The sequence below is a fragment of the Anabrus simplex genome, chromosome 1, assembly GCF_040414725.1.
Source record: "Anabrus simplex isolate iqAnaSimp1 chromosome 1, ASM4041472v1, whole genome shotgun sequence".
In the NCBI taxonomy this organism is placed as follows: domain Eukaryota; kingdom Metazoa; phylum Arthropoda; class Insecta; order Orthoptera; family Tettigoniidae; genus Anabrus; species Anabrus simplex.
Genome location: NC_090265.1, coordinates 1,092,141,019 through 1,092,164,474, shown reverse-complemented (window position 1 = coordinate 1,092,164,474; position 23,456 = coordinate 1,092,141,019). Strand labels below are relative to the sequence as shown.

The 23,456-nt window shown below is 40.4% G+C and overlaps 1 protein-coding gene across 1 annotated transcript in view; it reads left to right on the top strand.

Annotated features, from left to right (window-relative positions):
• Positions 1 to 23,456, top strand: part of LOC136858031 (proliferation-associated protein 2G4) — a 164,825-nt gene that overhangs the window by 30,382 nt on the left and 110,987 nt on the right. Inside the window, exons 3-4 of the mRNA XM_067137246.2 lie at positions 2,561 to 2,666; positions 17,804 to 17,966. Of these exons, the coding sequence (XP_066993347.2) occupies positions 2,561 to 2,666; positions 17,804 to 17,966 (269 nt within the window). The remainder of the gene's footprint in view (positions 1 to 2,560; positions 2,667 to 17,803; positions 17,967 to 23,456) is intronic.

Genomic DNA, 23,456 nt, shown 5'->3' with positions numbered 1-23,456 from the left:
TGTCGTGGTGAACGAACACTGTTGCGCAATCTTCTTAAACTTCCCAATAAAGGTTTTTACGTTGTTCACTTAAACTTGCCTGTCGTGACAGACAGGATTTGAGCTTATAGATGAGCTCTTAGGAAAAGTCAGATTGGTTGGAAGGTTGGTTGGATCGTTCCCGAGCGGTTGGAACGTATAAGGTTGGGAAGTTTCAACTAAGGTGCAGATCAGGAGGAAGACGAAGTGGATTCCCACGAAGTTAATATATTCTGATACTGAAGGTTGACTACAATATGTCCACTATGTACAATATAAAATAAAGACTTATGTTGGCAAGTCTTGAGCGAGAAGTCTGTCTACTAGTCGTCCGTTGAAGTATATAATACTTATTATTATTATTACTGATTGCGTAATCGTCCTACCGACCGGCAGGGATTCTGCTGACAACTGGTCCGCGAAGTGAATAGTAGAAGCCCTGAATAATGGCTTCCTTGCCCTTATATAGCCTCCGGGGCCAACGCCCAATGTTCTCGAAGCTTGTGGTAACCTGCGTACGCGACTGCCTCACTTTCCGTGATTCTGGCCAATCAGAGCCCGTATCCAAGAGACCTTTCTAGTATATTCTACTGCGTCTATGCGGCTGAACCATGCCCTGTCAACATGAGTCACTTCCTGTATGACAAACTTCTCTGCTACTCAAGATTTCCTAACATGTACGAAACATGATTTCCACTCTTAACTGACTATTCAGTTCCATGAATATAATTATTTTACATCTTTTAATTATTATCAGGTACGCCCATTAGGTATGCTTATACCTGACTCCTAGCCTCTTATGACAGGCTAATTCCTAATACATCAGGTACAGCTATTCCTCCTACGTTCCCTGGGTTCGATCCTCGGAGGGAATAGCAGTCCTGGGTTCAAGTCCCTGGGAGGACACGACATGCCATCGTAAAAAATGGAACTAGAACATTTTTTTGCTAGTAGCTTTACGTCGCACCGACACAGGTGGGTCATATTGCGACGATGGGATAGGAAAGGCCTAGGAGGTGGAAGGAAGCGGCCGTGGCCTTAATTATGGTACAGCCCCAGCATTTGTCTGGTATGAAAAAGGGAAACCATGGAAAACCATCTTCAGGGCTGCCGACAGTGGGATTCGAACCCACTATCCCCCGAATGCAAGCTCGCCGCTAACTGCATGGCCAACTAGAACAAAACCATTGGCAGAAACAATCGCTGCAGATGAACAGAACAAGCCAGGTCTACAACACAGGCGGGACTGAACTGGCAATGAGTTGTGCTATACACGCCTAGCGGCAGAAATGTGTACTACATAAGCTTCGCCCATGGCAGTGTTATTCCGGTTATTTTTGGGTACCCCCTCGTACATGTCAAATTTTCCATGTGTCTTGCAGAAGCTGATGTCTATGCTCAAGATGAAAAATACTTTTGAAATATACCCTAACAGGAGGAAAACCCCAAAATATGCAGTTATGATAAAACTGCTCCAAATATGCTATGTGCAAATGCATATTTCTCCGAAGCCTGATAGTGACCAACGGGGACATTTCTGTGAGATGTGACGTTCGAACAGTGTGTGTGCCCTCTCGCGGGTTAAGTAACTATAGAATATCGTTGTTGCACCTCGAAATACCTTTGTGACAATGTTAGGAGAAATACTGACCCACTTAGAACGAAAATTTGTTGATAGTTGCCGAGCTGAGTGGCTCAGACGGTTTGAAGTGCTGGCCTTCTAACCCAAATTTGGCAGTTTTGATCGTGACTTAGTCTGATAGTATTTGAAGGGGCTGAAATATGTCAGCCTTGTGTCAGTAGATTTCGTGGCACATAAAAGAACTCCTGCGGGACGAAATTTCGGCACCTCGATTTCTTCGAAAACAGTCAAAGTAGTTAGTGGGACTTAAAAGCGGTAATATATTTATTATTCGTTGATAGTTCATGCAGATGACAGAATTTTTCGGGTTAGAGTTCTAAACTGCGATATCATATAGCGATTTTCGTGGCCCAACTACTGTAGTCATTAGTTATATAAATCTCGAATTTTGACAGTAATGGTACCACCAAGTGAGTGGCTGTAGAGTTTGGGTCACATTGCTGTCAGCTTTCATTCAGAAGACAGTGGGTTCGATCCCAACTGTCGGCAGCGATGTCATGTTCATAAACGTAATGGAAGGCAGCCTACTGTAGCCAACTTGGTAATATTTAAGAATCTCCACACTAAGGATAGAGTTCTTATTAAGCAAAGTAAAGCTTCATTGGAAAGTTATAATGAACAATGAGTAAATGAGTATGATGTGATAATCTGAATAATTTTATGTAGTATTTGTCAGAAATGTGGTGTATTGCTTAATTTATTTGTTTAAAAATGTGCTTTTATAGTAATTTCCTCTTCTGAAGCTGATGGCAAAGATCTGGCTAGTCTTGAGCTAAGAACTCAACATACAATTTTATGCTATTACATAAATACCATAATATAGATAACACATTTTATAATTGATCATAGGTTCTATGAACTGTTGAGGTTAATATATTTTCTCATCTTTTTTCCTTTCAGGTATTGCTTTTCCCACCAGTATATCTGTTAACAACTGCATCTGTCACTTTTCGCCTGGTGTCAATGAACCTGATTACATACTGAAAGATGGTGATGTGGTTAAAGTGTGAGTATTGCTTACTAAATAATAAGAATAACATTTCACATGATGGAATTGTACACCTGATTATGGCTTAGCAGTACCTTGAGGAATTGACATATTAAAATCTATTTTGAGCAAGCAGACTTCACAGGGACCTGAAGTTTCAAAATAGTATACATGTTGCCAGTCTGTTTGCAAGTTACTGGAATACTGACCAACAGGCTAATGTTTTAAACTGCGAAAGAAGAGAATACTACATTATCTACCAAAAAGTAATCTGGTACCCATGATAGTGGGTAGTTTAGTACGAGTTGACTTGTGTGGCCTACATATGCTTCAGGATGTACAAGAATCAGTTGATAAGGTTCAGAACTAGCAGTCTTCGATAAGGGCATGATCATGAAAAATTCTTGCAAAGAGCTTGTAAGGTGATTCGAAGGAAGATATCCTAGCATTTGTTCTGAAGCTAGAGAAACTTTTCATTAACTACTTCAGAAGTTACGAGAGACTGGGAGAGTTGGCCATGCGGTTAGGGGTGTGCAGCTGTGAGCTTGCATCCAGGAGATAGCGGGCTTCAACCCCACTGTCTGCAGCCCTGAAGGTGGTTTTCCATGTTCTGTACGTTCGTTCGATGGCGACAGAGAAATCACCAAACGTCTTTTCGCATATGAAGACTGCGTTAGGGAATTTTCATTGTAATGGTAGGCCCGCTTGCCTACCATCAGTCACAATCAGGTTGGGGAATTGCATTATAATGGCACTCACTCACTCTCTCTCCACCTGCTTTTTATATCCTCAGAAAGACTCTCTTAGTGGTTTTCCCAACTGAAATGAACATAGGTCATTACAATGGCATCAGCAGGAATGGCGCGAATATAAGCAATGATTTCACATGAAATAATCAAATGAAAAACCACACATTTTCTCACTTTTAACGAACAGTACTACGCTGCCGATCTAACAGTCCAATGTTCCAGAGCTGGAATGACCAGGCCGCAGACAGCTGTGATCTGTGAACACTCTTATTCGGAGGGGGGCTCGAATAGTGGAGAGTCGCAGGGCAAAAACTATGCCCTTTTACTAATGTTTCCTAGGAGTACCCAATGAGTCGGAAAATCTCAGTTCACTACACTGACGGCGGAAAAATCTATTTGACTTGAAGGCCATTTTTTCCTCCAAGTCAGAGGAGAAACCCCCTCTTCACTGCTAATTTTGAATAAAATGAATGTAGAATTTAATAAGAGAACAGGAAGAAGCTCATTTTTAGAAACTGCTCTTTTCAGGGTTGAATTTTGAGTATTTAGTGAATTGTGGTGCTGTAATTTGGAATTTGTCTAAATTGTAATTCTAGACCAGATCATACTACTACTACTACTACTACTACTACTAACGCCTTAAGAGTGCACACTGTTCATTCAAAACATCACGTAAGAGTAGGGATCGAATAGCTGGAATACTATGATGAACCTGTGAGTTGCGTACCAGCAGTACGGTATCAGAAAATGTATGAACCATAGGAATGACATGCTAGGCCTAAAGAAGAAAGTTTTCTAAATCCCCAGCTATTTCCCGCCAATATTCAGTCAGGCTGTAATACTCGGTACGCAGCAGTAATCCCATCTATCGGACTTGAGCGGCAGCATAAGAGACAAAGAACATCACCACAATCAATGGTCGATGTAATGTTATTGTTGATCAGTGTTATGCGCTTTCAATATTGTAGGCCTTCACATTGTTTTCTTCCGACTCTGAAATACCACTCTTATAGTCAGTAGGGTAAAATTGAATAAAACATAAAAGGTCGGAAATTGTATTTTCTATAACTTTTGTTATGTAGTACTTTTCAATAGGATCAATAACATAGGTATTTAAAAATTTAATTTTAGGCGCCTTCCCCTAAACTACAATTTCATACAGGGGGGAATAAAATTGTTTATAAGTTAGACTGTAGTTTCTTATTCCCCGACTATATACCAACTTTCATTAAATTCTGTTAACCCATTTTCTCGTGGCTCGGCGTTGATATGGACTTGGCAACAAAAATACAAATTCATGAATATCTTGTTATCAAAGCCGGTACGGTAACAATGTATGACATAAATGATGGGAAATTTAATTCTATATAACTTTGGTTATGTAGTATTTATCGATAGGACCACCAATAATATAAATATTTGAGAATTCAATTTTAGGCCTTCCCCTAAACTATCATTTCACTCAGTGTGAGTAAAATGAATTATAGCCTAGATTGTAGTGGCTCATCCCCCAACTTCACATACCGATTTTTGTTAATTTCTCTTCAGCCATTTTCTTGTGGTGCGTGTACATACATACGTACATATAGGCAGAAATTACGGAAAAGTAAAAAGTGCGTTTTCTTGTTACTGTGGACTTGACTGATACAGCAATAACATTCTTTTCAAATTCTGAGGAATGTACAGACAAAACTCTTATTTTATATATACAGTAGAAGCCCGCTATAGCGAGTACGGCATATAACGAGAACTCCGTTATAGCGACGACTTTTTTCTGCCCCTTCGAAATTCCTATATTAAACTGTGTATCGTCCTTCTGTTACAGCGAGAACCCTGTCACTGACGCATCCGTTATTGCGAGCGATAAAGCATGTGTGATTTTTTCGTTTACCGATGTTCATGCACCCCAGCGATGATATTGCATGCGATCGATTACCTTCGGTATCGTTTCCTCACTATGTGCACTAGCGATTTCTCTCGTCGACATTCGAAGGCGATGTCGGAGTCGATTAGTAATACCCATCGACAGCTGTTCCGTAAAGAAAATTCAAAATGAAAGAGAACATATTTTTGTAATAAAGGCGTAAATAATGTGTCCGATAACGGTTGTTAACTCGTTAATAATTAGGGCTGACTAAACGACCGCTTACTTTGAGGCCATATACTGCAATTAAGTAAGAATGGGATACACCTCGAGATATGGCAGAGTGCTTAATTGATTTCAGAGGTTAGTTTATATTTTGTCACGTCGGTTAAATTACGGAAAGGCTGTTATGAAAATTTATAGCGAGAAAGTTATAATTTCTCTAATGGCGCTTGAAGTGTGTTTTCATCATACTTTTAGTACGGTTAAGTTAGGATACGTGACGCTGTTTGAATAAGAAAACTGAAACGTTTGCAACAAAATGAGATCGATCATCTTCGGTACGGTATAGTTTTCTCACTTTGTGCATTTGCGAGCTCTCTCGTTGACATTCAAAGGTGATGTTGGTTGATTAATAATACCCATAGACTGCTGTTATCTAAAGAAAATTCGAAATGAAAGAGGATAACACGTTTTCGTAATAAATGCGTAAATAACGTGGCCGATAGCAGCTGTTAACTCGTTAAAAGTAAAGACTGAAGTAAACGATATCTTAATTTTAATGTTATTACGGAAATTAAGTAAGAATGTGATACACCTCAAGATATGGCAGAGTACATCACTGATTTCAGAGGATATTTCATATCTTCTTGCGTCTAGTTACGGCTATTTCCATGTAAATTTCTCGCGAGGGGGTTATTTCTCTACATGCGTTTCAAATATGTTTTCATTATACATATACGGTTAGGTAAAGTGACGCTGTTTGAAGAAGAAAGCTGAGGTGTTTGCTACAGAAATCTCTGGAGTGATAACGTATTTCTCCGAATCCAAGACTTTCTTCGTCAGAATCTCATGCGAAAACTCAAGGGTTGTTGCATTCGCGTCTAACAGTAAGTTAATTGATACCACTGACAACTACCGCGGTATCCATGCTGGACGCGCACAGAACTCGTTGACAATAAACGACCGCCTCTTTACTATACATCGCTAGCCGCGACAACCGGTTGTACAGTGCCTGAGTGTTTCTCAAATCTGCAGAATGGCATCAAAACACGCGACCCTTCGAATTCTTAGAAAAGCCATGGCTACTCGGTGGCAGAGTTATAACGCGTCTATTGTACTCGACGCATAGTAAAATTAATGTTTATAGACAGCAGGAATATTTTCGTGATGGATAGTCGTATTGTAAAGATACGTGAAAAAGGTATTGCTGGCAAATTTTCAACGGGTTCTAGTCGATATTATGATGCGAATTTTAAGTTAATGATTATTAAACACTCGGAAATGTAGAATAATTGTGCAGCCGCAAGAAAATACGGCATAGGCCTAACTGAAGCCAATATTTGATGTTGGTGTGAATACAAAGAGCTAAAAAAATGCATATTGTACAAAAAATGCATTCAGTGGTCCGCAGCAAGGACGCTTTAAAGAAGTCGAAGATGAAATTATGAGGTGTGTGCACGAAAAATGCAAGGGCGAAATGGCCATACCGTGACGATATAAACTCGTTCGTTGACTTTCAACGTCCGCGATTATGCCTATATATCGCTAGCCGCTGAATTTGGCCGAACCCGGCAAGCGAGACGTGCGTGCAGCGGTAGTCGGTTATATCTGACACTGCGTAAAAGTACCGGTAACAGTTTTGTAGACAGCAAGAATAATTTCCTGATGGATCAGTGGATTGTAGAGACGCATGGAATAGGTATTGTCGGAAATTTTTGAGCGGGTTCTTTTCGGTATTATGATGCCAATGTTATGTTAATGGTCCTTAAACCCACGGAAATGAATAATTGTGCACCCGCAAAAAAAAAAAAGAAAAGAGATACAGCGTGACGAAAGTCAATGCACGGCGTCTAAAAATGCGTAGGCCTACTGTACAACAAGGCATTCATATGATTTTACAAAGTTCTTTCTGCGCCTGATTTAAATTTCTTGAAGGAAAAAGTGGGGTTCATCTTGGATTCGGAGAAATACGGTACTTTTTTTTTTTTTTTTTCAGAATGAAATTAAACATACTTTCACGTAGTATCGGATTACGAAAAATAACAAACAAGCAAGCTGTAGTGTGGATATCATCTGTGGAAACACAAGTTTTGAACAAACTGTTTGCCGTTTCATACCGATTTTAATGTGCTTGGGGGGTTTTCCGACTTTAATAAAAAATCGGATATAACGATAATCCGTTACAGCGAGCAAATTTTTCGCCATTATGAAATCTCTCTATAACGGACTTCTACTGTATATACATAATGCAAGTAATGTATTGTTGCTAAGGGGCATCATTTTCAACATTTATTATAACACAGGCTAGCGCTTATCAGTTTTGAAATATATCTTTTACCCGCTGTGGGTGGGGGACTCAGACAAAAAATACACCCATGGTATCCCCTGCCTGTCGTAAGGGGCGACCTTGACGCGGGCATGGTTGCGTCTTGGTATCATGTGTTTGACCTCCTGTGGACGGGAGGGGCTGAATACATTCACAGGTAATCCCTGCCTGTTGTAGAATGAGACTAAAAGGGCCATGTGGCCATTGGTCCCCTCTTTATTTTTAATTTTTAGGGTTTGTTGTAGACCGATTCGTAATTCTTGATGTGTGTGCTGCTCGGAGATGGGCCTCTTACAAGTGTGATTACGGCCGAAAGCCAGCTTCTGACCACCCAGGAAGCTGCGGGTGGGAGCGCCATATACCCGTGCACTAGTATCGGCTTGCCAACACAGGTATTCGCACAGCCGAATGCCAGAAGAACATATTATTGTTTTTTATTTTTCTCTGTATTTATTACTCTGTACACGCTGTGGGATACATGCTGTTGCGGGTGATTGGAGAAAAGGAGTGGTAGTGTTCATTGCCTCAATCATTCCGTTATAAGCATCGTCGAACATTGGGCCTCGGGAAATACCTGCTACGACCAGGTGGGTATTGCCTTGGCTGCTTGGTTCGGCTACAGGGGCCCCTGATCGGAGTGGGTGGCATTCGGGAAGGATGATTTCGGGCGTGGCCTCGAAACATCTTCTGCCTGCCCAAGGTGCTCCCCCACCGAAGTCTTTAACTTGTGATTCCTTGCGGGGTTCAACCCTTTGGGAACAAGCACAGTGTGAAGGAATGGATTCCAGCTTCCTTAGGTTTCTGGTTGCCACAAGAATTGATGGGAGTGACTTCAAACTGGTAAAGTCTATTCTGTTTAGTAGGCACTTCGGTGTCTACAGCGAACTGGAAGATCTGAAGAAAGTGTGCAATGGTAGTTTGTTGCTAAAGTCGCGCACTGCCGTGCAAGCTGATCGGTTGTTCAAGTGCTACCACTTTAGTTATATTTCCGTCAAGGTGGAAGAGCACAGCTCCTTGAATTTGGATCGTGGAGTTATCTTCCACCGCAATCTCATCTTGAACACTGACGATGAGTTGATGGAAGACATGAAGCACCATGGCATGACACACGTCCGGCGCATTACGCGAGGACGTTGCCACGGATGCATTCATTGTCTCCTTCAAATTGCCAGTGTTACCAGAAAAAATCAAGGTAACAACCTATCGCTGCGATGTGAGGCCACATCCTGCCTCCCATGCGCTGCTATCAATGCCAGAGGTTTGGGCACATGGTATCTCGTTGCTCGAATCAGTCTGTATGTGGTACATGTAGCAGAGGAGCTCACGGCATGGAAGAATGCACAGCTCCCTACAGGTGCACTGGCTGCCCGGGTCTTCATGCACCCCGAGATCGGAACTGTCCAGTATATCTCGGTGAGAAGAAGATCCAGGGAATGAAGACCCTGGATGGTCTTGCCAACCAGGAAGCGCGCCGTAAGTTCAATTCTAGCAATGTGCACCCGCCAGCCGTTGGACTACACGAGGAAAGCACATAGTCTTCCAGGTTCATCGTTTATATCTTCTAAACTTGTTGTGATCACTGTGCCCAATGTGGCTGTTGCTGCTGCGAGCAAGAGTAATGGCTCGAGGGTGAGGGGGTACACCCCACCTTCGACCACAAAGAAGTCTGTGCCGGCCAAGTCTCCCCCGTCCAGAGAGGTCGGCGAAAGCCGCTCCCACGCCGGCGGAGGTAGCATCGTCGACCAGAGCCGGGAAAACATCTCCCAACCCGTCTAAACAAGAAACGAGGGTGAAGCTCCCTTACCAGGCACTCCCACACTTCTCCTGCGAAGGGGAAATCATGCCCTCCATCTGTATGAATCAGCGTCAACAGGTACGCTTGTTCCAAAGCCTGTGCTCTCCCTTCGTAGGACTAAATCTCGCCCCCACAATATGTCAAAAGTTCTGGGCGGCAGTGCCACTGTGTTGATGCCGGGATGGACGTTGAGCTGTCATCTGCATCTCGAATGTTGATGTTGATAGCATTTAGGTTTAAGGGCATCTTGTTGCTCATAACCTAATACTCTCTCTTTTAGTCCACACTATGTCACTGTTACAGTGGAATTAAAATGGTTATGATAGGCATCATGCTGAGCTGTGCCAGCTAATTAGTGAGTATTCGAGGGTTATAGTCTGCATTCAGGAAACTGATTTCAGACCTGGTCATCATACGGTCTTGAGAAATTTCAGACTATAGTCGACGGAACGACATTATGCTAACCGGTCTTCTGGTGGCGTTGGCATTTTTGACCGTTCTGATACCTATAGTGAAGAGATTCCACTAAGAGCCCCGCTGGAGGCTGTAGCAGTTCCTGTTCCGCTGCCTGTCATAGCAGCAGTGTGTAATGTTTATTTTCCATCAGGCCGGCCTTTAATATAAATGATGTAACTTATCTTATGGATCAGCTTCCACCTCCCTTCCTCCTATTGGGCAATTTTTAACGCCCGTTACCCTATAAGGGGCTCTGAAACGCCTTGCCCAAGGGGAAGGGAGTTGGAAACATTAGTAAGAGAGCTGGATTTATGTATTTTGAATACAGGTGAACCAACTAATTTCAGTGTACGTTACGTCATGGACGTCAGTCTATGCAGCCGAGCGCTGGTTCCCCTGTTTCGGTGGAATACACATGATCTCTGTGACAGTGACCATTATCCCATTGTTCTTACTTTGTTAAAACAGAAATCCTTGGTGGATTCGTAAACATGCTGATTGACCAAAGTTACGTCACTAGCTGTCTTTAACGCCATGACCAGGCGGAGCGTAGACGGCGATATCAATTACATAACACAAGTTATTCTTGCTGCTGCTGCTGAGAAGTCAATTCCATCGTTTTCAGGGAATCCTCGCTGAAAACTTGTTTCTTGGCGGAACGAAGAAATTGCAGCAACTATCAAAGAACGCCGTCACGCTCATAAATGCTATCGTAGGCAGCCTACTGTGGCCAGTTTGGTAACATTTAAGAAACTCCAGGCTAAGATTCGAGTTCTTATTCGACAGAGTAAGAAAGCTTCGTGGGAGAGATGTGTCTGTGACGTCACATACTCTTGTCATCTCAAGTGTGGACTAAATTTCAACGCATTTTGGGTATCCAAGGATCATCTTCTATACCGGAAATTTCCGTTGCAGGCAGTATCGTAACCGAATCACTCTTGATTGCTAACCATCTAGCCAGTCATTTTGCGGATGTGTCTGTCTCCGGGAATTACCATAGTGATTTCTCGCTCTGAAGCAGGAGGCAGAACATCACCTTAGTTTTGCCACTCGAGCTTCAGAGGACTACAATGTGACGATTACAGATTGGGAACTCTGCAGCGCTTGGCGCTTTGTAAGGACACATCTCCTGGACTGGACAATGTCCATAACCATTTGTTGAAACACCTTAATGAAGATGGTCTGTTATATCTCCTTCGTGTATTCAACCGAATCTCGATAGATGGTGGGTTTCCATCTCAGTGGCGAGAGGGCGTAGTAATTCTTGTCCTCAAGCCTGACAAAAAACCTAAGTATGCAGGAAGTTACAGACCTATTTGCCTTACTGTTTGTGTAAGCTGTGTGAGAGGATAGTTATTTATTGTATGATGAAAGGAGGAATATCAGCTATCTACAAAATATGTATAAAAATACACACACACAGACTCTCAAGTTCATAAAAATATTCACAATACTGTACCAGGAAAAGTTTTTGGGGAAAGGGCATGAGTAGGACCTCAGGGAGTGGAACTTGGTTTTGGAGCCGATACAAAGTAGGATAGATTACATAAAATCAGCTTCATGGTCCGTATCGCACTTCAATTTTATATATTTTTCATCTAAACAGTGGTATGTGGCTGAAGATGTTGATAATATACGAAATGTGTACCGCTTTTGACCATTAAAAATTGCCTTAAGCAATCATTGTATCGACTAGGTGGAAAATAAATAAATAAATACTTAATTGTGAAGTAGGATAGACTCACAGAGCGAATAATAGGTGGTTAAATTTTTTTTTTTTTAACAAGTTATTAATTCTTCACCCTGCAATATGATTATTGGACTCAAATCTGGCATTGAAATTAAAAGTTTGAACATAATCTTCCTGAATTCTGATCATGAAAATTAAATGAACATCACTGATTCCAAAGTATTTCATATGTGAGAAGACGAGGTATTAGATTTCCATCTAAAGTCTTTCTAAATATGAGCACACACTTGTAATTGCAAATTGAAATGAGAAATTAAATTTCTGTTAAAAGTTTTCAGTTTGTAAACCTTGATTTATAGCACACTTGAAAAGCCTAAAGTCTTTCTATGAGATATGAAAATTAAATTTGAAAATTAAATTAATCACTTCTGAGAAACTATGAGAACTCTGAAATATTTGTTCACACGCGGCACTGAAGTTTCCACTGTTCAAAATTAATGAGAAAATTTTAGTCAGTTTGTTACTACTCACTTAATGAAAGAAATGTTGCTACAAATGTTGAAGGATGGACGTCTGGAATGTTCCGTGGAGAATCAGGATCGGCGGTGTTCCCTTAACACACCATATTGACGTCCCCGATGAGGTGATGATAGCTGGAACTGGATCGTGTAGAATTGCAGCTCATTAAGGTGATTTTTCGCACACGAAAAATTCACTTAGTGCGAGTAGTTATCACTGACACTGTCATTTACTGTTGAACACAGTTCATGGCGTAATTGAACTTTAAGACGTTTAATGAATAATCACAGTCCTTCCTGTATGAAATACTATTTAAAGTCGTTACTGAAACTTCCATAATTACACAGTTCACACTTGAAAAAGGCAAATCATAGTCTATAATCAGTCTTTGAACACGGTCATTAAGTCACTAAGGATTATTTTCTGATTATCTTGTTATTATAACGTCATATTACGTCAGAAAAAGTTCTTAGTATTCACCCAGATTACTACTGTAAGTCGTATACTAATATGGCATGAATAAAGAAATACAGTCCAATACTCAAAAAGAAATGAGTTCTGGTAATTCTACACATTAGTTTCTGTAGAAGTTCAATATCATGTGAAGTAAACTAAGTCTACACGTAATGATATATTTTGTGAACGTTAAATATTTGGTATTTGCACTTCAATAAGTTCACTCGTATTATATTCTCAAATGTCTTTAGAATTAGACTGTAGTCGCGACGCGATTACTAAATACAGTACGACGTCTTTTATAATTTTGTCGGCGATATAACTTCGTGTTCCGGAAACACGACGGCAAGTACTTTCACCGCGACTGTACGGACATACTGTACGAGGGTCGGTCTCTCCTCTGTCTCACTCACACACATCTGTGTACTCGTCCTTGTACTGTGCTGCTCTGCTTCTTAGCCTTGACATATATATGCCGGCGCTGGGAGGGGTGGTTTCTCTTGGCCATGTGAGCGTGAGTGTATAATTTTCTTGGACTTTAAATTATTATAACTCAACAACCATGGGATGGATTAATTCGAAATTCACAGGGATTAACTTTTATGACGTCCGCTACAATTCAGCGCTTGTCCCGTTGAAATTGGTTAAGGCGTTGAAAAGCTTGCGAAAAGAAAATTCTTTTAGAGAAATATCTCTAGGGGAGGTGAGCTTCGAGCGACAGGTGACGTCACTTGACTTCGCCTAGTGCACTCGTGAAGTCTGGCACTTGCTGGAACATTCCTTTATTTAAATGTTCGTACGTCGGATGGATATTTTATGCTGGAATAACGTTTCTTTCGATTGATATGGGCCAGGACATAGGCTTTCCTGGTACAATACTATGCCCAGATGGTTACCCACTCAACGGCTTCTTGTGTTAAGTTGTGGAGATCTTTCATTGAGCCTGAGAGGATGGTAAATCGCAGACTTCTGTGGTGTCTGGAGAAACAAGGACTTTTGTCAGAGTACCAATGTGGTTTTCGAGCCGCTCGCTCGACCACTGGCCACTTGGTATGCCCGGAGAGTTTTATCCAGGATGCATTTCTCTGCAGACGGGCTTTTGGTGGCTGTTTTCTTTGACTTAGAAAAGGCCTATGACACCACTTGGCGGTGGAGCTTTATTGCAGAACAACAACAACCTGCTTGTGCTCAACAGTTACCGCTGGCATATTACAGACTTCGTAAAGGAAAAACTGATCTGGCAATAATTCCAGGACCGAGCTCGATAGCTGCAGTTGTTTAAGTGTGGCCAGTATCCAGTATTCGGGAGATAGTGGGTTCGAACCCCACTGTCGGCAGCCCTAAAGATGGTTTTCCGTGGTTTCCCATTTTCACGCCAGGCAACATTTTTTGTTGATTGTTAGGTGCTTCCTTCCCAGTCCTAGCCCTTTCCTGTCCCATCGTCGCCAAAAACCTATCTGTGTCGGTGTGACGTGAAGCCAATAGCAAAGAAAAAACAACATAATTCCAGAAGGGCTGACATCTATGCTACCGCCATTGAATATTTGTGTGAACTGGCTTTTCGAAGTTACATCCACGGAGTGGATGGCGTCTGCTGGGAGTCGTACTGACACCAACTGGACGAGTGAAACAACCCAAGGTGGATCTTCTCTGCAAATGGATAAAGACTGCATGGGATCACATTTCCGACTTGGTGATGAAAAGTACTGAGGAATTTCAAATTCTAAAGTTGGTAGTGAGAACAACTATGTATATGTGGAAAATTGAATTAGTTTTAATTCTCATTGTGGTGTTTTTACTGCTTTTATTAAGTTACTACTTGTGAAATGCCTTAAATTAACAATTTTGTGACCAAGCTCGATAGCTACAGTCACTTATATGCGGCCAGCAACCAGTAATCAGGAGATAGTGGTTCGAACCCCACTGTCAGCAGCCCTGAAGATGGTTTTCTCTGGTTTCCCATTTTCACACCAGGCAAATGCTGTACCTTAATTAAGGCCACGTTGCTTCCTTCCCACTCCTAGCCTTTCCTATCCCGTCTTCGCCGTAAGACCTATCTGTGTCGGTGCGACGTAAAGCAACTTGTAAAAGGAAATTTGTGACACATTTTCAGAAATGAAAAAACTGGTCAGTAAACAAGATTTATTTTTTCCACATTTTGCCGTAGAAATTCAGGTGTGCGGGTCTTATTTGGTGGAGGATGGTATTCAGATTATATGGTATGTAATGTCTAGGGCAAGGCATTTAATGACCAAAAAATAGCAAGAAAATGCAAAATAAAAAAATGCATTTATGACCTAAAAATGGTTAAAAAATGACACAAAATTTGAAAAAAATGACCAATAAATTAATTTATTGTAAGTCACTTATTTATTAATCCTTTAAGAAACAATTAGCTGATTTGAGAGAGAATTTTAATGGATGGCAATGCATTAAGTTTAAATTATTTTTGTTACTAACAAAGTAAATACCACTTTGCACCCCTGGTGAAAAAAAATATGAAATATTTTAGAACTGGCATATTCTTCAAATACTCTCCTAGCAAACAGGTGTCATTTAATTAACAAAGAATATTTAAGAAAACAAACTTCAGTGGCTGTTTACAATAAATTCGAATTGAAATGCACAATAAAAACTTTGCGTAGGTTCTCAAATGAAAACAATTGCCTATTGTCTGCGAGTAACGATTTGTACATGGAAAAGCTTCTCTCTACCTCAGCTGAAACAATTGGTGCATACTGAAAACAAGCAATATCTCCCGGATTCAATTCACAGTCGGTAAGAGAAAAATTTTCGCCCGACAATGCTTTGCCAATAGAACACAAAGTTCTTTTGCAACACCTTATTCAATTTCATGGATACAACTTCACCCACTTTACCACACACACGATTCAGATCATTCACAACTTTATACACAATTTGCAGCTGCTCCACTAGTGGCACTTAGGATTTTTCCAGAGCACTTATTGCATTAGGAAGGGGTCTGAAATTTGTTTTTATGTAGGAAAGTTTACCTGCAATTTCTTTGTCAGCCAAGAGTTCCTGGGCTGTTTTTATTGATCCAGCCTCAGTTTTGTCGAAGGAATCGACCACTTTCTTTACAACTTCAAAGTTCTTGCAGTAATAACAAGAAGCCTCAATCCACGTTCCCCATCTAGTCAAAACAGGTGAAAAGGGCTAGGGAATTTCAAGAGCTTCAGTTTTGAATGCTAGAACTCTAGAGGGGGCTTTTAAAAACACTTTCTTTATGCACCCAATTAACTTGTCAACTTCAGGAAAATTATGTCGTACCTCTTCCGCGGTCCGATGTAACACATGGGCTAGGCATGTGACATGCACCATTTTCGAGAAGAGCGCTTGTAACGAATTTGCAGCCTTTACCATGTAGGGTGCTGCATCTGTTATTAAAAACAGCACATTGTCATTCCGAATGCCATCGGGCCACAATAGCCTCAAAGACTGGTCAAACAGTTTGCTAATTGTTGACCAGTTAGCTTTGTCCAATTGCTCACAATGTAGTAGAAATGGTTCTCCAGCATTCCCTGCTTCTAGGACACCTACAATAACGTTGGCTATATATCATCCCATACTGTCTGTTGTTTCATCTATGCATACCCATATGTTTCTGTCTCCTACCCTTATCCTTATTTCTTGTAACATTTTGTCATAGCATCTTCCAACGTAGGTTCTTCTTAATGTTCTGGGATCTGGTACAGATTTTCCTGTCTCCTCTTCTAAGAATGTACGCAGCTTTGGATGGTTCAATTTGTTCAGTGGAATATCGGCGCATAAAAATGCTGTACACAGTTTCTCACAAAATGAAGAAAATGTTGAAGATTCACCCAGTAGTGTCTGGTGTAAGCCACGGTTTCTTTTATCTTCAAGTCGCTGCACACCACGTTTGTTTTTCTCGCGACACATGTTGTTCAACTGTATACTTCTTTTCTGCTGAAACTCGCACATCACACACTTTGCAAAATAATATTTTCCCATCAGTGGAAAATATATTTTCTCCATATTGTATAACAAATTGTTTTAATTTAACAATTGTACTTCCTTTAACTTTGGCCATCTTACAGTACTTGTCAACAAATAATTCACTCGACTCTCAGCACGTGGGCGACTGACTTCCTTCTTATTTAGCTGAAGATAAGGAGCAAGCCCAGCTTGGGCGAGTCCATTGTGTGTCTTAATTTATAGGGGAAGCAGGTACTGCTTATAGTATGTTTTCTTGGAAGTGCAATCGAGTTGAAAATACTCTTTCCTTTAAAACTAGTGGCAGCAGGGTATGTTGCAAGTCTACGTCCTTTCTTGAGCAAGTTATTTGTCTAAGTTAAACATAATAGACAAGTATTGTAAACATAAATAATATTAATTAAATATCCAAATATAACGAAATATAACACTTCCCAGAAAACAATTAAAAATGCCAAAAATGACCAATTGCTCCAAAAATGACCTATCTCTTGTAAACGGCAAAAAATGAAAAAAAAATGCCCTAACAAATTGCCCTTATATAATCAGTCAATTCATGAAACACATGTACATATACTCGAGCTATATTTTGGCCTTCATAACAAAAAAAAATGCAAAATCATCAAATGCCTTGCCCTAGTAATGTCTTTTCTCAGGTGTCTTGTACATACGTAAAAATACCTGATGTTTTACTGCACGTAAGCTATGAAGTAAGTTTGGTTTCGCTTTTATTATTGAAAAGTGAGAATAAAATTTGATTATTGATGAACTAAAATAAATATAGCAAAAAGATGCCAAAATAACTTCTTAAAATCATGAAATTAGGCAAAAAATTTCACTACAGTCAGGTGCCTGTATTCATGAGCTGTTAATGTAGGTGTCCCATTAGTTCTCAGTCAGCAACTGCAGTTTTGCTTAAAAGCTGTATTAATGATTACATTCAAATAGTGTGGTGGAACCTTGTGCGATTTTGTCATTTGGCTTCTTAAAAGCTCATTGAGATCGAGAATCCAAACTGAAATATTTTGTAGCGATTGTTTTATCAGTTGGAATTAATTGTTACATGCTCTTTTTTGAATTCTAAGAACAGTTGCATGTTTCAGAGATTTGGGTGCTCATGTGGATGGCTTCATAGCTGTAGTAGCGCACACAGTTGTGGTTGGTGCATCGGGTGAAAACAAAGTGAAAGGCCGCAAGGCAGATGTTATATTAGCTGCCCACAATGCATCTCAAGCTGCTTTACGCCTTCTCAAGCCTGGTAATGAGGTGAGTAACATTGGTCTTTGTTGGTTGAATCCTGATTCGGGTTACAAACATCTTTTATCAGTACTAAAAACAACAGAATTATAAATTTTAAGGACATGTAAGGTAATAGCTTATTGAGTAACATCTTTTTTTGTATACTAAATTTTCCATATTTTGAAAATGTATGATGAGATTGAATTTTAGTTATTCATTGATGTAATTTTTTTCACTAGAAAATCTTCCACTATTATACCCACTTCCATAATTCGTATGATACTTTCTTTGTGCCTACAAAAATACCTCATTGTATTTAAGTATTGCCTGCTGGGGTTACAGTTGATAAAATTTAAGCAGTTTTGAGTCTTTGAACTCTGTAATTTTGTGTTAAAACTTTTGATACACTCACTATCACAGACGTAAGTTTGGACATAGTGTGTGGCACAAAGTGGAACCTAAGTAAGAAGCTTATATTTGGAGATCTGGTCTCGAAATGAATGGATAACTGTCAACTAAATGGGTAGAAAACCAACTGCATAGTCAAACGAGTAAATACAGTATAGAGGATTCCTCATCTGAGTCATACAAAACAGTGTAATGGGAAAAATATTTCAGACGGTTGAGGTGCTGGCCTTCTGACCCCAACTTCGTAGGTTCGATCATGGCTTAGTCCCATGGTATTTAAAGGTACTCAAATAAGTCAGCCTCGTGTCGACAGACCCCCTAAAAGAACTCTGGCAGGACTAATTTCTGGCACCTCGTTTCTGAAAACTGTAAAAGTAGTTAGTGGGACGTAAAGAAAATAACATTATTAGAAAAATATTAAACCAACCATTATTTTAAAATATCACAAACTTCTGTGAGCAGGTGGTGCGTGATGTTTACCTCTTGTTTCGATATTCTTGATAACGTATTGAAGTAGGTGTCAAAAAGTAGTGAAATTTACCCATGGCAAATAAAGGTGGTTTTCTGTGCTTTGAAGAAATGCACATGAACAGCATATTATTTATGATGCTGGAATGGATCAAATTCTTGGTCCCCATTTGAAAGTTCCATAGTTTCTGATTTAGAAGGCTGTGGAACACTTTGGAAGGAGCTGGAAATACCAACACAGAACACATTTTTTATTAATCCAGCAGACTGTGAAAGAAATAAGTTTTTGCTGACATGCCGCATGTTGAAAAGGCACGATGTTTCGGAAAGTAATAAGATCAGCACGTTTTATATTAAAATGACACTATTTATTACATACGTAAATCACAAGATGGATGCAGTGAAAACAATGGACATGGAGATTACAATCGTGACATGTCAGAATGGACAAAGAAAACGTAGTGTGTAGGTGGCGCTACTTGATGGTGGCTCATTCAGAGTCATATGAATATATATAAATATTCTCAACACCCCCTCTCGAAGGCTGAACCAGCTTCAACGCTTCAGTCTTCTGACACCCAGACATTCTAAACAATTCCAGTGCTTATCCTTCGGTAGTCCTTTGGTTAATATATCTGCAGGCATCCTCTCAGTTGACAAGTATTCAAGGTGAATGTCCTTAGATGAAAGAACCTCTCGTACAAAATGATGTTGCACATCAATGTGCGTAGTCTGAGAGTGGAAAACAGGATTTCCAGCAAGCTTTTGAGCTCCAGTGTTGTCGTTATATAGCTGTACAGTCGACGCACTGTTAATGCCTATCTCCCTTGCTAGTTGTAGTAAGTGCACTGCCGCTTTTGAAGCCTCACTCAAGGCCATATATTCAGCCTCCGTTGAGGACAATGCCACTGTCCGTTGTTTCCTGGATTCCCAAGATATGACCGCCATACATTGTAAAGGCAAAGCCAGTGTATGATCTGCGGTCGTTGATGCATGCAGCCCAATCAGAATCTACATAGCCACTTAAATTACTGGTATCGCTTCCAAAGGTGATTCCCACATCAGAAGAACCCTTCAGGTACCTCAGTACCCTCTTTGCTACTTGTCAGTGTTCTTTGCCAAAAGAATCATTGTATTGGCACTCACTGCATGAGATATGTCTGGACACGTTGCAGTTGATAGGTACATAAGAGCCCCTATGAGCTCTCTGTAGGGGGGCCTCTCGCCATCATCCTTGGACCAAGTATTTGATCTTGACAGTTTAATTCTAGCTTGAATTGGTGTGGCCACGGGCTTGCAATCAGTCATTCGAAAACAATCTAAGATGTCCAAAACATAACCTTTCTGTTTCAAGGTGATACTGGATTCATCTCGAGAAAACTCAATCCCGAGACAGTACTTAATGTCTCCCAGGTCTTTGACCTCAAATGACTTTTGTAGAAATTTGTGGACCTCGTCAGTTTTACTCGAGTTCCGTGACAAAACTAAAATGTCATCAACATAAACTATGATTAGGAGAGCATCAGCATCAGAACCTTTCACATAGAGATTCGAATCGCCGGACGTTGGTTTGACACCAAGCTTTAGTAGTTGCTCGTTCAAGCGTTGGTGCCAACAGCGGCCAGCCTGCTTCAATCCATACAGAGCCTTTTTAATATGGCACACGCAATCCTTGTTCAACATCTTCAGCATCCTCTTGACTTTGGCTATGATCTCGGATGTTGCATTACTTTCCTGTACGATGAATTCAAGTATTTCTCTGGTGTAGTTTGGTACTTCCATAAAGATTTCCTCTTCAGCGATTCCATTTAAGTATGCAGTTGCTACATTGAATTGTTGGACATACATTACATGATGAGCAGCGAGCGCAATAGGCATTTGTAATGAGCTGAGTCGCGCTACTGGTGCGAATGTTTCAGTATAATCTATACCTGGTCTCTGGGAAAAAACCCTGGCCACAACTCTAGCCTTCCTTCTTGTGATCTTGCCATTTGCTCAGTACTTATTTCTAAGGACTACACGACTTCCAATTGTCGTCGTATTTTCTGGGCTGTCTGCGATATTCCAGGTATTTTTTCTTAGAATAGAGATAAATTTATCTGCCATTGCCAGCATCCACTCATTTTTCTCTGGACCTTGAAATGCCATCTGAATTGGAACCTCAGCCAGACATACCGAACCAATTTGTCCTCCACTGTGTTCCTGGTAAAGCTTTCAAGGTCTGCCTCATGTTTCCAAACGAATCATTTTTGGTCTTCCTGGAGCATGTCGAGATTGTTGTATTTCTGGTTCTGTTTCATTTTTGAAACCAACAAATTTTTCTTCTGAACTATCCGGATCTTTGATGCTTTCTGTACGTTCTGTGTGTCTAGGAATTATGTTTACATTGATGAAAGGATCAACCTGCTCTGGCTCTATCCTGGAATGATCTTCATCAAAGTGCTCTACATTTGGGCGCTGACTTGGAAAAATATCAAGATCGTATTTTTGCTCTTTTCTGTCTCCTTTCAAAAACTTGACATCTTGTGAGATTTCCACCTTTCGTTCCTGTCGTATCCAAATTCTGAAACCTTTGGACTGCTCTGCACATCCAAGGAATATGCCCTTTTTTTCCCAAGGGTCGAATTTTTCTATGTTTGACGAACGATTTAGGCAGTAGGTTTCACATCCAAATTTCTCGAATTTACAAACAAATGGAACCTTTCCATTTCAGGCTTCGGAAGGAGTTCATCTACCCATTTTATTCGTAAGACATCTGTTCCTAATGTAATTCGCTGTTGTAACAGCCTGTGCCCAGGAAGGAGGAGGAAGTCCGGACTGTATTAATAAACATCTGGCCATCTCGACGAGTATACGATTTTTCCTTTCCGCTACTCTATTTTGTTCCGGGTTACGCAGAATCGTCAGGCGTCGTCGGGTACCGCAGCTTTTCAACAATGCGTCGAATTCAGAATTCACATACTCCGTACCATTATCAGACTGCAAAATATTTATTTTTGCGTTTTTCTGTGTTTCCAGATGTTTTTTGAAGTCCTGAAACTCATTAACGACTTGATTTTTCTGACGAAGAAACTTCACTTCTCACCATCCAGTTGCATTGCCGACGAATTAACGCGCGTTTCCATTCGAGGAAACCCTCATTGGGCCACAAATATCGGAATGAATCAATTCCCCTGGTTCCATTCTCATATCGGACTTCTTCGGAAAAGGGGTACGTGTCATCTTTCCTTGGGGGCAGATCTCACATTCATAATCCTCTTCAGTGTCGATGACTTTGATTCCCTCTATCCTTTTTTTCTTCACTGCCTCACGTAGATCCGTTATGTTTAGATGCCCCAATTGAATGTGCCAGTCCACAATAGACCCTATGCACGTATCTTCAGCTCAGGCAATTTTTCCCTGTTCTTCGGTGTACGACCCATGAACGTAATAAAGTCCATCTTTCTTGTGTGCAATGAATAAGGTACTATCGTTCGCATCTGTAACTCGAGCGGATGTTTTGTGAAACACTACACGGTGACCCCTGTCTACGATCTTCCCGACTGAGAGTAGACTAGTACGAAGATCAGGTACGTATAATGTATCACGTAGGCTGAAACTTTTATCACGACCATAAATGCTCATTGACATTGTCACAACACCTTTTGCACTTATTTTCGTTGTAGAGCTGTTCACTAACTTTAAATCGTCTCACAACACCTTTTGCACTTATATTCGTTGTAGAGCTGTTCACTAACTTTAAATCGTCAGAAACATCGGATTCTACTTAGCCCAGATTTTTACACATGTGCGATGTACAGCCACTTTCGAGGCAGCTCACTATATCTGCGTCACAGTCCGTCACGAACTTACACGAGTTCAGTTCTGATATAATATATAGCGAGATACTTCCTTTGGCCTTGTGAACATTGTCATGATAATTTTTACTCGATTTGCACTCCTTCGCCTTATGACCTATCGTTTTACAACAATAGCAACGAAGAGATGTGGATCTTCCTTTCTCACCTTTGACTTTGCTTGTGGGCTTTCTATAATTCTCGTTCTTGCATTTTCGTTCAACAGTCATACAGTTTTGCATCATGTTTCGATCACTGCTCCTCGCATCACTTTCTTTGACATTTTTTATACGTAATACCTCGGGCCTTGGAAGTTCGTCAGGAGATGCTACAGTATTTGTGTTGTTTGAATTCCAAGTGCTCATGTGCCTGTGCTGTAAATCTTTGTTCCTTGTGCTTGTTTATTTGAAATATATCGCCAGTCCTCCTGAAATCCTGTATTTCCTGTTTGAATACACATCAGGGGCTGAAAGCTGAATGGTTCTATTAATGTAGTTCTATATATTTCCTGTCTCAGTGCATTTAATTCTGTTATTTTTATTTTCATGTGGTAGTTGGATATTGATGTGATACCACCATACTCTTTCATATGGTGTGCTGTGCTGTCTTGCTTTCAAAGGGATTTCTTATTTGTTATAATATCAGCTTTGTGTTAATGTGTCAATCATTCATTTGAAGTTAAAGCTGCTTTGAGGTGTGTGGTTATGTTCTCAGTAACATAGTATGCTGTACGAACTAGGGGTATCAGATCATTATTTACAACATAGTAAGTACTTGTAAATAAAAATATATGAATTATAATGTA